General features: G+C 42.5%; 1 protein-coding gene across 3 annotated transcripts in view; it reads left to right on the top strand.

Annotated features, from left to right (window-relative positions):
- Positions 1-15,761, top strand: part of LOC311508545 (ELKS/Rab6-interacting/CAST family member 1-like) — a 133,395-nt gene that overhangs the window by 37,019 nt on the left and 80,615 nt on the right. For 2 of the 3 annotated variants that reach the window (XM_084573355.1, XM_084573354.1), the window contains exons 9-15: positions 573-665; positions 2,541-2,708; positions 2,807-2,974; positions 7,391-7,528; positions 9,586-9,726; positions 11,696-11,836; positions 14,564-14,757. In XM_084573355.1, the coding sequence (XP_084429481.1) occupies positions 573-665; positions 2,541-2,708; positions 2,807-2,974; positions 7,391-7,528; positions 9,586-9,726; positions 11,696-11,836; positions 14,564-14,757 (1,043 nt within the window). The remainder of the gene's footprint in view (positions 1-572; positions 666-2,540; positions 2,709-2,806; positions 2,975-7,390; positions 7,529-9,585; positions 9,727-11,695; positions 11,837-14,563; positions 14,758-15,761) is intronic. The other variant, XM_084573356.1, reaches the window with a different exon arrangement.

Genomic DNA, 15,761 nt, shown 5'->3' with positions numbered 1-15,761 from the left:
TCCACCCCTCCCTCCGCCCCAGCACCTCCTTCTCACCAAGGCGGGATGTCAAAGCCAAACTCAATAATTCACAACAGTAGCGCTCAAAAAAAGGGGAAGTCATTGTCGCTGCATCTGTCTTTTACATACGCTATGACTGAGGATGTTGCTTTAGAGACGAGTCATTCCATTTATTGGACAGAAAAGCCTATATAGAAACACCTATTGACTGATTGCATGGTTAGCAGATCAATGAAACAGTAAAAGGAGTGGAAACTGGCAACAAAGTAGAGGCTATAATGTTATTTATGTTTATCCGTACAATAGAAATGGTTGTGATAAATCAAAAAGTTTTTTTTACCTTTTGTCTATGTGTCATGTGTTTTATGTTTGCTCGTTGACTTGACTTGCACATTTGACGTCCGAGGTGCCGCGTCTCGTAACGAGTAGCGGGAGATCTCGTGCCCCTTTCTCGCGTCTCGCTCGGGAGAGCTGAGACGCGAGGAAGAAGCACAAACGAGGGGAGCGACGCGAGCAGCAAATGCTAGCCTGTAATGTAAAGCACCCACGGTGACACCCTCCTCTCCTGCCAGGTTGAGCAGCTGAAGGAAGAGCTCACTCACAGCCAGTCAGAGAAGGAGGAGCTAAGGCAACGAGCCAATGAGCTTCAGCGGGAGGTGTCCGCAGTAAGAGACGCACCTCTGTGTCTGTTTGCTCTCTCTTTCTTTCTTCCTTTCTCTCGTTCTTTACTGGCTAGTGCTGCTTGAGTAGATTCCCAGTAGAGTGACTGTGTGTTCAGACAACAGCAAACAACTATTTAGTCTGAGATCTTGAGAGAAACCTGGAAAATAAAATATGTTACTCCGTCACAAGACGTTCAGTCAACTATGCATTGATCAGCATCTTGCACCACTGTAGGAGGGTATTACTTCCTATTCTGTGTGTGAGATCAGTTTTCTCTTCATGTAGTTGTTTCTGGCCGTCTGAATGCTGCAGTTATCGGACTGAAGCAAAGAATCCAGACTTGCTGTGCTGCTACAGTTCGTGTGTGTGACCTCTAACCTGCTTTTCCTTCTTCTCGCATGAGGTTCCCCTCAGATAGTGGCTGAGATGAGTTCGCTAATAGGTTTGCTCGTCTTCCTGCCTGTTTTCTCAAATAAACTGTTGAGACGTTTAGCGCTAATGAGTCAAATACAGCACTGAATATGTGTGTCTTAACTATTTTTTTTCTTTTCAGGGGAGAAATGGAAAAACAAAGCTTTTACTTTCAATTTTTATAATATATTTTAGTGTCTAGATTATATGTGCTCAAACTCACAGTTTTGTGAGTATTAACTAATTCCTTCGTTGCAAGAATGTTTTCTTTTTAAGTTATACCTTTTATAAACTTTCTTTTTATTTTTCAAATTTGATTTTAATTAATTTAGCTGATGAGAATCACACATATACTAACTAGACAGTCAGTGGTCCCACAGCAGCCTGCTGTGCTTTTAAACATGCAAGACATTATGTCGAATATAGAAAAGCAATAAAATGTAGTTTAAAGAACAGTCAGATCTGCACACTTCTTCCAAAAAAAAAGTCGCCACCTGGATTTAACTAAGCAAATAGGTACGAGCCTCCTATTGGATAATTACTGCATCGGTGATTATCTTTCAGCTGGCAACAAGTTATTTAACCCCAACTGATGCAACGAGTAGCTTCTCATTTCTTAAACAACCATGTTAATAGACACATCCCTGGGTCGTGGAAAAGATGTTAGTCTGTTTAAGAAGAGTCCCATCATTGGCATGCATCAAGCAGAGAAAACATCCAAGGAGATTGTAGAAACTAGTAAAATTGGGTTGAGAACTGTCCAACGCATTATTAAAAACTGGAAGGATAGTGGGGAACCAGTGCATCAGGGAAAGAAGAGAGGCAGATGAAGTGATGCACCCATCATGCTTAGTGCCTACTGTACAAGCCTGTAGGGGCAGTGCTGTGATCTGGGGTTGCTGCAGTTGCTCAGGTCTAGGTTCAGCAACATTATGTGCCCAAAGAATGAGGTCAGCTGACTACCTCAATATACTGAATGGCATGGGCATATTCCAAGATGACAATGCCAGGATTCATGGGGCTCAAATTGTGAAAGAGTGGTTCAGGGAGCATGAGACATTATTTTCACAGTCCAGACCTTAACCCCATTGAGAATCTTTGGGATGTGCTGGAGAAGGCTTTGCGCAGTGGTCAGAGTCTCCCGTCATCAATACAAGATCTTGGTGAAAAATGATGCAACACTGGATGGAAATAAATCTTGTGACGTTGGAGAAGTTTATTGAAACAAAGCCACAGTGAATGTGTGCTGTAATCAAAGCTAAAGGCGGTCTTGGTTTTTTTTTGGTAGCGACTTTTTTTTTGGCCAGGCAGTGTGTTTCTCTTTTCTAATAGCTGTAGAAATGGCTAAAACACCACAAAACAAGTGCTCACTGGATTTTAATACACATATATGATAAAAGAGCATGCTCTAACTTTCTATCTCCCTCTCTCTTCCTCTCTCTTTCTTTCTGCTGTGTGTTGCTCAGATGGAACAAGCGAAGCAGGAGCTGAGTCGCAAGGACAGCGAGCTGTTGGGTCTCAGGACCAAGCTGGAGACTCTGAACAACCAGTTTTCCGACAGTAAACAACACGTGGATGTTCTCAAGGAGTCTCTCACAGCCAAAGAGCAGAGAGCTGCCATACTTCAGACCGAGGTCTAGCTGCTCTGTTCACCGTTCACATTTGGTTTGTGAGTATTTACGATCAGCTGACTTTTTATGCTCTTTCATACGCGTGTGTGCGCGCAACACAGGTGGATGCCCTGCGTCTCCGTCTGGAAGAAAAGGAGAGTCTGCTCTCGAAAAAGAGTCAGCAGATATCAGAGGTGACGGAGGAGAAAAGCACTCAGCAAGGAGAGATCGCCGACCTCAAGGACATGCTGGACGTCAAGGAACGCAAAGTGAACGTCCTGCAGAAGAAGGTGAGAAGACTCAGAAATACCTAATGGCTTAGAAAATGGGTCACTTATACAATTAACAGATTTGCATTACCCACATTTGGAATTTCCCCAAACAAGTGTTGTTGTTGATTTGCTTCTAATGAATTTCCTGTTTGTCAAAATCAGTTTTTTACAGTTTAGCTGTGAACTCTTTCGCTGATATTCCAGTGTCACTGCCACTGGTGTAATGTAATTTTTCTCAGCTATTCTAAGATAGTTTTCTTGAGTATTTTAATTTCACGCTGCTACAACTTTCTCCTGCTCATTTTAGAGAGAAATATTGCACTTTTTACTACATTTATCAGAAAGCTGTAGATGCGTTTCTGTGGAAGAAGACTACCAGGATAGAATTAATGAAATAAAATACAGTGAATTATAAATTAAGCCAACAGACAGATTATAAAATTAGCAAAAAACACTTTTATAATTTAAGTAACTTTCTTACAATACTTTAATATATTTGACTTTTTTCTTCTTTTTTAAAATTGTAAAATCTGTGTCTCTTCCACCGCTGTGAATCATCAAAGCTGTCCTTTTGTGCACCGTAAATTAAATTTATCAAAGGAAGATTTAATAATTCATCTCCTCACTGTATAAATTATCTAATTAAACAGACTGATGAAGCTTAGAGGATAAAAAATAGTACATACTTTACATGCAGACACATTTACTTTCTTAGAAATCTGCTTTCACTGAGAATACGCCGCCGTGTCGTACTGCAGCCACTAGATGGGGCTGTAAGACAGCGTGTAGACTAAAAACTGAAGAAGACACATACGCAGGAGGACAGACAGGCAATTTACGTGTAAGGCAGACTAGAGTCGGCTGAGTTTTCTGCATATTTTTCCTACTTTCCTCAACATGTACTTCTGTCTGTGACTATCTCTGCGGTAACGCTGTCAGTTAGATGGATGGGCCGGAGTGACCCCTTGTCTTTGCTGTCTGGTGCACACGCTCACACACACACATACATATATACACTCACACACACACACACAACTCGCTGTCAACCTGACAGGGGCTGTGTCAGATATGTGGGTGAAAGATCTTTTGGAAAGACACACAGAAGAGGCAAACAAACGCAGGATGGATGGAGGGAGGGGGGGAGACGGACTGAAGTCTCCCATCGCCAGCCTCTAGCGACGTCCACAGTTTTTTCTCTCGTCCCTCTGTCCTTCCAGTTTCCACAAAAAAACACACAGAAAATGGAAACTGTACGCCGATAATTGATACAGACAATCAAGCAGACAGACAAAAAGCAAGACAGGGGAGGGGGAGGAGAGAGACGGTGCGTGTTTAAAATCCGATGCATACTAATGAGTTCCTCTTGTTTAATAAATGATGACCTCTGCCGCCTTCAAATAGAATACAGTCCGGTGTCTGAGACCGAGACAGAGATGCTGCCGACGGCTCCTTGATCTCGTCTCGGCTCGGTTTTCTAATTTCTTCTACTAATTCACACAGAAAAACAAAGATTTAAAACAATATTTTTTTGGTCATTCAAATTTTATTCGATTATCAGTTTTAACAAACAAGACTACGCCTCACGATAAAACACAACCAGAACTGAGGGGTATGTCGCACAGGCAGAACAAAAAAAATAATTTAACAAACATCTCTTTCACACAGAGACAAGTAAAACACAGACAGGTCATGAGATAAAAGACTAGTGCAAGTAGAAACTGGAATTACTATGTGCTATACTTATACAGGAGCACCAGGCGCTGTTGGAGTGGGCACAAGATCCCTGTTAGAGTCCCTATATGAGTCCAGAAGTTGTCCCAGGAGGTGATCCCATCCTCCATGTTCCCTTTTAGTCTATGTAGCATAGACTCTACCAATATTTCAATCTTTCAGACTGAGGTTTTTACCTGTTTTCCAAGAACCATAATGACAGATGCACTTTTTGGAATATTTGGCACAAATCAAGGCTCAGAGGAATTGTGGAGCCGTGCCTACTGCTTAGGACTCTGACAGCTTTACCCCAGAACGGTGCAAAAAGAGGATATTCCCACATATACCGATCAGGCATAACATTATGACCACCTTCCTAATATTGTGTAGGTCTCCCTTGTGCCTGTAAAACAGTTGTGACTCATCAGAGAATGGACATGGTCCTTCTGAGGGTGTCCTGTGGTGTCTGGCAACAGGATGTTGTTATTGGGGGGCCTTTGGGTCCTGTGGGTTGAGGGGAGGGGCCTCTGTGGATCATCCCACAGATACTCAATCAGTTTGGGATGTAATGAATTTGGAGGCCAGGTCAACACTTTGGCTTGTGAACCGTTTTTGTGTGTGTCGTCATCAGTTTGATTCTGCAAAGTCTTCATGGGGTGTGGTAATACCGATGCATGATTCTATGCTGTATAAATTTCTATGGTTTCATCTTCGTCCACCTCCTCTCGTTTGACGTGCCGGTATATCACCATAAGTAAATAGACGGTTAATAACAAAGACGTTCTTCTGACGAATTCCAGTTCGTTATCACATGGGACTAAAATAGGACAAGACTAGAGCAATGAGTGTGTGTGGGTTTGTCTCTGTGTGTGTGTGTCAGCCATCCAGCAGTTGTCAGTTTCAGGAAATGCAGACAGGATCAAAGAGCCTCACTGCCGCTCAGTGTCAAAGAGTGTGTGTTGGTGTGCGTGAGAGAGCGAGGAGGAGGAGGACGTGTCAGTCAAGCTGTCAGGTCAACGGTTGATTAATGAGGTGCTGGAACAGTTTTACTGTATGAACACACACACACACACTCACATTCTCTGCGGTACTGTAACAGTGTGTGTGGAGTCAAAGGTTACATACCAATCTGACTTTCCCTTTTTTTTTTTTTTGTTTTGTGAGAGGTTGTCAATCGCTTGATTTCCTTTCTTTCTGGCAAAAGAAAGGCGAAAGAATGGAGAGAGAGAGAGAGAGAGAGAGAGAGAGAAGGGGAGGTTGAAGTTTTGTAATGTTACCACCCAAATTCAGTCGTAGGAAGACTTTACATAAGCTTTCCTTTATTTCTGTACTGTTCAGCCTTTTGTTCGTCCATTTCTTAATGAAGACCACAAAGCTGACTTATCCTTATCTTTGTCTCTGACCTCTTTCTCTCTCTCCCACACACACACACACACACATGTCTTAATGCGGACCCTCATTGCCATAATTCTTACCCTAATCTCAATCTAGACCTAATCCTAACCTTGACCCTGCAGCCACGTCTGAACTCTCAAACAGCCTCAACGCCGTCAATTTTCCAGAAATCGTACTCATTCCTAAGGTCTAAATCTCAAGCTGGTCTCCCAAGAAAGACAAACACACACACATCTGTGCACACACACTCCCTCATTGTGTGCTCAGGGAAACAGTGACTCCGTCGCCCATTTTCTGCTGATTTGGTGTTTTTTGGAGAACGGGAGCAAGAGATGGAGCTAGATAGTGTAAGGGTTAAAGTTAGCGATGGTTTGTGTTTGTCTGCACCTCTTAGCCTTCCTCGTGTAAAAAAACGAGTCACATTAAAATCCTCTTATGAGAAATTGTTTGTTTTCAAGTGTAGGCTTGTGAGGGGAAAGAGCGTTTTTTTTTTCGTTTGAAGGCTTTTATTTTGAGTCTCACAGAAACAGTTCTTTAATTTATTATAGATCAAAATGGAGTAATCGAGCTCTACTATTTTGAATTGAAATGCAATTAAATGCATTTTTCCAGACATTAAAAGAGCTTCAGTTTACAATATTCATGTCTGTCTATTATTTGATTCAGTCGTCCACTAAAATCCATTTAAATTGAAAAATGTTGCTTTTTAACTGCGATTAAAATGTGATTAATCGAGATTAATTAATTACAAAGCCTCTAATTAATTAGATAATTTTTTTTTTTCAATCGAGTCCCACCCCAATTTGTTCATAATTAATCTTAGAGCATCTGCTAAGATATTTTTTACTTTATTTTGAAAGTCTAGCAGACTTTCCAGCAAATTAGTTCCTTTGTTTATTTTTTATTTTTGAAAGTCTGACATGGACAGACTACCTCATTTGTTGGACTTCTATATCCCGTCTCACTATAATCTCCTGTTTGCTGTTTTAGGCTTTTATTTTGAAGGTAAACCCAAGTGATTAACTGATGTCTCACAGTGCATAAGCAATGGTTTAGTTCACTTTATATTTATGCTTTAATTGGCTGCTTCTTAAAGGCATGTTCAAATATGTGTGCTATATTTTCTTACAGTTGCAATTAAAATATTTCATTTCAAGCTAATCTTTTAAAAGTTGTGTATATATTTCCTGTTCATCTGCAGAAATGCCATATTTTCATTATCGTATTTGAGCCTGAGAACTCACAATCTGCCAATAAAATATGATTTAATGGCCGACAAGTGAGTTGTGCATCAAGAACAACATGTTATTTTTTTTTTCCTCCGAGCAGATTGAGAACCTGCTGGATCAGCTGAGGGATAAAGAGAAACAGCTGAGCGGCCTGAAAGACAGAGTCAAGTCTCTGCAGACGGACACCTCAAACACGGACACTGCACTGGGAACACTGGAGGAGGCTCTGGCTGAGAAGGTATGCACACCCACAGGACACTCACCGCTGGTCAACCTCGGGTCAGCTCCGGAGCGAGGAGGTTACATTAATAAAACCACTATGAGCGAAACCGCCGACCACCCACGCCATGACCAAATGACTGCATGAGTGGAAATGAACCAATAATCACACGGGCTCTGTCTTTATTAAATCATTCACAGCCTGTGTTCATAAAAGATTAGGAACTTGCAGCGACGTGGCTCAGACTATCAGACTTACAGCTTGGGTTTGATCATCCAGGTATTATACAGGACACAAAACAGAACCACCAGTTTTATGACTCAGCTCTGTGAGGACCTGATTCTGGGAATCCAACCAGTGACACTTAAAGCAGAGAGACTTTAAAGAGTTTGATGAGAGTATATATTTTTGTACTGTTTGTACTGCCCGATTTATGTTACCAGCTCAATCTCCTTTGCTCTTGCACAGGAAACAGGGCTATTAATCGTCCAGTGACTAATACTCATGGTGTCCGCTGGATGTGTGAGTGTTGGCAGGGTGACATCCTGCTCTGCTCAGACGACCTTTTTCCTTCCATTTTCTTTGTATTGTACATATTTGACGTTTTTTGATTTCTATTCTTTGTGTCCTGTTTTCTTGTTTCTGTCTGAAACACACAGCTTTCTATTAGTGTAACATATCAAAGTGGGACAACAAGTTTTATGCATCTTGTATTTGGAGCTGTTTGTAGTTTATTTTATAATTTTTTCCCCGTATAAAGTACCCCGCCTCTCACCCAATGACAGCTGGGATAGGCTGCAGCCTCCCCCCCCCCGCGGCCCTCCAGAGGACAAGAAGTTACAGATAATGAATGAATGAATGTCCCTGTGTAAAGCATGAACTCATTAACTACTGCTTCTTAACATCTCATATACAACAAAGTAAGTCCTGGACGTATGGGCAGGAAGTGAAATGCTGAGGAAATGCTCTGAGTTGTAGCAGTGGCAGCCAAAAAATCTTTGGCGACACAAAGTAGGCAAGTTGAGCTACTCTCAACTTTGAGGCGACGACCAATCAGAGTGTCTGATACACTCAATTGACGTACGACTAAGGCACAACATTCCCAAAACGTTAACGGCAAGGAAGCGCTGCCAACTTTTGGTTCCTATCACCGAATGTCACTTCCTGGAGGGGGGTTGCTAACGCCGTCCATACACCAACGAGATTTTTTAATGTTCTGCTTGTTTCGCTCGGAAAGAGAGCAAGAGAGGTTACCTAGGCAACCTCGGCCTGCAACTTCCAGCAGTGACGAGTCGTTAGCAACAGAGCGATGGATGACAAGCAAATCAGTTTATATTTAGAAAGGGCCTTACCTTTAACTCAAGCTTAATTCTGTTCTGCTTAGTTGTTCAACACAAAATGATAAAACTACTGCTTGATTAATATTGCTAAACCAATTTCTGGCAGCATATATGCATAAAAATCTCTTGGGACAGGCGGTCAGATGTTTTATCGTAAGTAGGGATGCACTGAAATTTTTCGGCCAAAAACCGAAAATGCGCTTTTGGGCCATTTTTGGCCGAAATTTTTTGGACTTTTATCGCCAAAACAACACGGCCGAAACAGCCTCTTAAAGGCGAAATCGGTCCCCGCAGGGATAGATTATCATGAACACACAGAGACGAGCCAGTACACCTTCTTTGGGTTTGTGCGTTTTTATTTTATTTTTTCTTATGTGTGAACTTTTGTACTTTTACTTGAACCAGCCGCCGTGTTGTCCTCTAGCCGCTGAGATCGGCTATTGTGTTTTAGTGGTTGTGAATTTTGCATCTCGAGCCAAAACCTATTACGTGTCTCAAATCGCTGTTGGCTGTTAGATCCTGTCAGAGCTGCCATGTACATAAAGTTTAATGCGACTGTTATTAGTATAGAAACTTGATATTGAGTGACTGTGAATAACTGTTGGAGCGTATGAGGTGATTTTTATTGTCTCTCTCTTTTTTCCATCCATCCCTCTACCTCTTTCTCCCCTGCTCGCCGTTCCGTCTCTCAACTCCTCTCTTGTCCCTCTATCTGTCAAATCTGTCCGTGGCCAGGAGCGTATCATCGAGCGGTTGAAGGAGCAGCGGGAAAGGGAGGAGAGAGAAAAGGGGGAGGAGATGGAGAGCAGCAAGAAGGAGCTGAAGGACTTGAGGGAGAAAGTCTCCCAGCTGCAGGCTGACCTGGCCGACCGCGAGGTAGAAGACTCACTGAAGGAATCCACAAACACACACACATCTGAGCCATAAGTCAGAAAAACACACTCTGTCCCCACGCCCGCTCTGTGTTCCTTTCAAGAAAACCTGATGGATGCATCACTGTAGAGCAGACCTCAAATCCTCCCAAGGTCCTCGCGCTGAAGGACAGCGGCGATAAAACAGTCGCGTTTCCTTGACGACAAAGCGCAAGGCACACAAACAACAGAAACAGTGATCAGAGCTGAATTCTTCGCGCTGTGACCTTTGCGATTTGAGCAAAACACAACAGCAGAGGCAGAGAGGGAGAGACGGGGGATGACGGAGCGCTTTTGTCTCCTCTTTATTCACATCGCAGCAGTCGGGCCGCGCAGCATGAAAGCTAGAGTTAACCATTTAAGGAAAACCGTCATTAAATAAAAGATAGTCTAATTATTTATTTTATAATAGTGTCCTTATCGATCAAGAAAACAGTGAATTTTAACTCAGACAAAAAAACGTGACTAGATGACTTGGTGACCAGAACCAACAAATTGGCTCTTTGCCGATCAGGCATAACATTATGATCACCTTCCTAATATTGTGTAGGTCTCCCTTGCGCCTCGAAAACAGTTGTGACTCATCAGAGAATGGACATGGGTCTTCTGAGGGTGTCCTGTGGTGTCTGGCAACACGATGTTGTAAGTGGGGGCCTTTAGGTCCTATGGGTTGAGGGGAGGGGCCTCTGTGGATCATCCCACAGATACTTGATCAGTTTGGGATCTAGTGAATTTGGAGGCCAAGTTAACACCTTGTGATTATGACTTCACTTGACTTGAGTGTCATTGCTATGGGGTGGGGGTGCCTGATCTGGTCTAGGTGGGTGCTACATGTCTAAGTAACATCCACATGTATGAATGCCAGGTCCAAAAGTTTCCCAGCAGAACATTGTATTGTCACAAGATGGTCAATGTTATTTACTTCTCCTGTCAGTGGTTATGATATTGTGGCTGATCAGTGTACATGGCCCCTGTGGAGCTATGGGGTCGACAAACATGCAATATAACAAAATAAATTTAGTAATTGCTGGAAAATAAAAATGAAAAGTTTTTGACTCATCCAGGATTCGGTGTCCTAATTTGTGACATACGAAACACTTTCTCAAATTGTATGTCCATCCGTCCCCATGCGTCTCTTCGTTGTGTATATACTGTATATTCATTCTTACACACCAGATACTGCATATACAGCACATGTAAGTGGTGTTTTGCATCTACAAACGCCATATGAAGAGTGGTATTAATCTTTCTTCGAGCTCTCAAGTGGAAAACTCAAGTGGAAAACTTACCAAAGTCAAACTTTAAAGGGGTAATTATATCGTTGTTGTAGTGAAAAGTCCTTTGTGCCTTTTTTGACTTGGACTCTTCGGCTAATTTTAGTGATTGTGGGCTCATAAAACCTGTCACAGTCCAATTGTATAATTTGAGAAATACATGGGAAAACTTTCAGAGAAAACAGGCATTCCTGTCTACACGGCTAAATGCAGATGTGGGGTTTGTCTGACACTGGCGGTATATATGCGCACCTAAATATAATCAGGGTAAGCAGCAAGGTTTGTCTGACCGAAGCCCAGTCAAACATGATGATCCGTAGTCTGGAGTTGGTATTGTCAGTCAAGGGTAAAATTACACGTCTGAGTGTCTCTCCCTCTGGTCCCGTTGGTTTCTGTTTCACTGCCCCTACCAAAAGAGGAAAAGACCAGAAAAGGAAAGGGAGAGACACTTCATGGATGAAAGGACTGAGCCTGAAAAAAGAGACAGGTCAACGGCTAACTGTGGAAGAAGACATTAAAGCTCTAAAGTTATTACAACTTGATTTATTAATAATTACATATCGAATACTGCCGGATTGCTCCCATTGTTCAGCAGTAAGACGCTGAGATGTTGACTTCTTTATCACTTTTTGTCTCTTTTTTTTTTTTATCTCCTTCCAGACATCTGTGTTGGATCTGAAGGAGAAGGCTTCCTCTCTCGCCTCCTCGACTCTGAAGAAGGACAGCAGATTGAAAAGTCTTGAGATCAGTCTGGAGCAGAAGAGAGAGGAGTGTGTCAAACTGGAGAACCAACTCAAAAAGGTCAGCTAAGCCCAAAAGACCATAAGTTTAAGTGACTTTTGGCTGTAGGCCAGTGTTAGGGCCCCGGTACTGGTGGTGTGTCCCGCATCGTTGCCACTAATCGGACCATTGACGGCAACTTTTCAGACAGTTTTGATTTGCTTTTCATGTTATAGGCTGTTTAGACTTCTGCATTAAGTTGATCCAGAAGGTACACCAACAGTGTGCAGAGCCTAGCGCCGTAACTGACGTGCACCTCCCCAAAAATGCGACTACGCTCCGCAGCAACGCAGACCACAAGAGCTGTGATTGGTCCACTTGGTTGTTTCCGCTTTAGTATTTCCGGCCTCTTCTCCATCTCTGCAATTTTGGAATTAATTATTTTGGACCAATAAAGATGGAACACATAGAGGAGGTTAACTGAGGAGGTTCTTAGATACAAACATTTGTGCGACTCGTGTTCGGCGAAATTTCGGCGAAAGTTTAAGTCGCCATTGTTGAAAGTGAAGCAGGAAATAGAAACAAAAAATAACCCGACTGGCACAAAAGTTGAAGATCAGCGTCTATGTCCTGCAGTACTCTAAAAGAACCTTTGGTCGATCAATACAGGAGAAAAGACACATGACCCAGCTCAAAGGACACACATTTTTTGTCTTTCACATCATTAAAAAACTCTTTTGCGTGCGTTCAAGTGCAACTTATTGGTCCGGACACATTGTTCTTGGATGATAGTTTGGTGTGACGCCCGCCTTTTGCCTTCGGTCCATTTTGACAGAAACAGGTGGATCTTATTTGGCTTAATGGTGACCATGATGGACAAACAAGTCCCAATAAAGTAATATTAATGCGTTATATGGAAACCCTCATCTCTTCTCTTCCTCCTTGCTTTCTTTTAGCTATTTTCCAGTAGAAAAGACCAGGTGTGTGTGTGTGTGCATGAACAAATCACGTATTCTCTCCCACACGGCAGCCCATAAAATGTTGTGTGTGTGACAGCCTGCTGACAGCCTTACACTCATTTTCACACACTGGAGATGACAGCGCCACCACACCCTGAATGTATATGTAGGTCCGTGTGCGTGCTGATGCATATGTGTGAGACGAATGTATGAAGGTGCCAATGAATCTCTGGAGTTTCTCTAATGAGACTTTATTTCCCAGTCTCTTTGTGTTACCGTACCGTGGACGGAAAAATAGACATTACGCATGCGACGTTGTGTGTGTGTGATGTTTCTCTCGTCCCTTTCTTATTTGTCTTCTTCTTTCTCTCAGATATTCTGGTATCGTCAGACGCACAAACATTTCCTCTCCACATAAAAACCTGTAAAAACTGTTGCACACTTCCAAAACTAATAGGGTTTAGGCATTGTGGGACCAAGGCGTGTGCACACACACACACACACACACATAAAGTCAATCTGTCCCAAGAGCAACATTTGCTTCTGGGAAACACACTCAGCTGTTTTAACCTCTAAGCTGCTTATAACTTGTTTTATTTTTCTTTGCTTTATTTCTTTTCTTCCCTTTTCTCATTTTCTGGGTCTTCAGTGAAGAAGGAAGGAGCTCAGTTTTAATTTTCTTTTTAAATGAACTTTTCGTGGTCATGCTAATCTTTATACTAACACACACAAAAAATAGGTGAGGGCACCCAACTTGAAGAAACTGCTGTCTTCAGTTTATAAGGCACAACTTTAATTGAATAATGGAATAATATAACACATTTAATACTTTCATTTGTTACCATATACTGCTGTACTCACTAGCAAACAAATATTAGCAAGCTATGTTAGCATACCTATTAGCATCTTAGCTTAAACCCCCAAAGCACCACAGTACCTACACCCTCATAGAGGAGTAGTATAGCTGTCAATTCTTTGCCTTATTTTCCAGTTATAATAAGCAGATTTTTCATTATATGCACGCAGACGCACAGACAAATTACTATTTTCCAAAGATTTGCTCTTGAACACACCACAAAGACTACCGCCAATGGCAAGATAGCCCCAGGCCAGCAGGTGGCAGTAGTCGGTATTTGTCGTTCAAAAGGCGAAACGGGAAGATCTGGGATTAGCTTGGAAGCTAGGTGGCAAAATAAAGAGCTGCAAACTGTTCGACAACGCTTTCCACCCGTGCATCGTGCAATGCAACGTGCTGAATTGTCTGAAAAGCTGCCAGAGGTCCAGCTGCTGCCAGTGGTGTGCAGGACACGCCACCAAAATTAGGGCCAGAGATGTCTGTTGACTGTCAGACACATGCAAATGGCCGACTGTTAAATTGGTGAGTCACATCCTCAAAAACACACTAGTCACCACAGTTTTCCCTAAAAATTAGATCCTCTTGTGCAGACGTCTTATGGAAAATATTAAAGAAGAGCTAAAAGTTCAATCCCTGATTTAGAAAATAAGCATGGCGAAAAAATTATTAATAAAGAAAAGAAAGCTGTATCTCTTGTACATAATCTGTTAAAGTCTGTATTTTAAACACAATGCAGAGCCGCCCTGATGTGCTAAATGCGTTTCTCTGATGGTCTGGTATATAGAAGCATATGTGTGTCTGCACTCTGAATGACATGTCTGTAAATGTCATTTTATTTTCCAAAAGGGCAATTATTGACCCGTTTTACCCTAAAATAGTTCATGGAGCCATGTGTTTCTTTCATCAAGTCCATTATCAGTTCGATCAGACGGCCTTCACCTCATTTTGAAAGCTACCGCTCGGTTTATTTCCGCAAATTAATTTCTGTTCCAGGCTCAGAGCGTGGCGACGGAGTCCCAGGCCAGCGCTGAACTCTCTGAACGCATCTCCTGCCTGGAGCAGGAAGTGACCCGGCACAAGGAGGACGCTGGGAAGGCGCAGTCGGAGGTGGAACGACTTCTGGAGATCCTTAGGGAGATGGAGAATGAGAAGAACGACAAGGAGAAAAAGATCCACGAACTGGAGAGGTAAGTGAGGAGGAGAACTGTTACCACTGAGAGAAACTAAATCAATGAAAAGACTGTCTTTACCTACTGAAATGATAATGCCCATTCTCTCCATTGGAGTCTTTGATAATCTTCTCTATACAACTAACTCATTAGCTGTCACTCACCCCCTCCCCTTCTTTCTTCCCCTCCTCTCCAATCATTTCATACATCCTCCTCTATTCTTTCATTATCTTTGTGTACACACTAATATGTGTGTAATCCATGCGGTTCTGCATCTGTGTGAGTGCATTCATGTTGTGTGTGCGCGCGCTCATAACACCCCAGAAGTCCTTCCGCCTCTCATCTATGGCGTTCTCAGCAGTCGCGAAAACAGGCCCCTCCCCCCGCTGCCTCTCAGCAGCCAATGGGGGGGCTGGTGTGGGACTACCTGGGCACGTGAGTGGCTGGTGGCCCTGTCAGTCCGTTGGTTATCTGACTCACTGCACGTAACAAAAAAAATAAATAAAAAAACTCACTTTGCTTGTCAGAAGACGGGATATGAGGGCACAATGATAACAGCACCCATGTGGAAAAGTTTATGGAGTTAGTATTGATCGCCAAATGAGAACAAATTGGGATCCTGGATTAAATAAATTGGATATTGTCTGTTTTTATAATAAAGACAAATTACGTGACTTATCGAGAGTTTTCTTCAGTTCTCCAGTCTTTTCCACATGGGACAAAGCTCAGTATCTTCACTAATACTCACAATCAAAGAGTTGCACCATTGGTCTCTCTCTTTCTCCCGAGTCCAGAAATTGGATTTAGTCATCCAAACGCGAGCCCAAGTTCTTGTCGTGTGTTACTTACTTACTTACTTACTTACTGCAGCATGACGACACCAAACGGCTCCCACAAAAAAAAGTTTGTAAAAACCGAGGGCACCAGTTTGGCGCCAGAGTTGCCGTTGCAGCCTGAAACTCTTTGAGACGCTGCTGCTGCTCCTGTCAATGATGCAACTCTTTCATTTAGTGGCTCTGTTT

Source organism: Chelon labrosus, assembly GCF_963514085.1.
Source record: "Chelon labrosus genome assembly, chromosome: 23".
NCBI classification, from domain to species: domain Eukaryota; kingdom Metazoa; phylum Chordata; class Actinopteri; order Mugiliformes; family Mugilidae; genus Chelon; species Chelon labrosus.
Note: the sequence above shows the minus strand (reverse complement) of the source record. Positions and strands in the feature narration are given on the sequence as shown.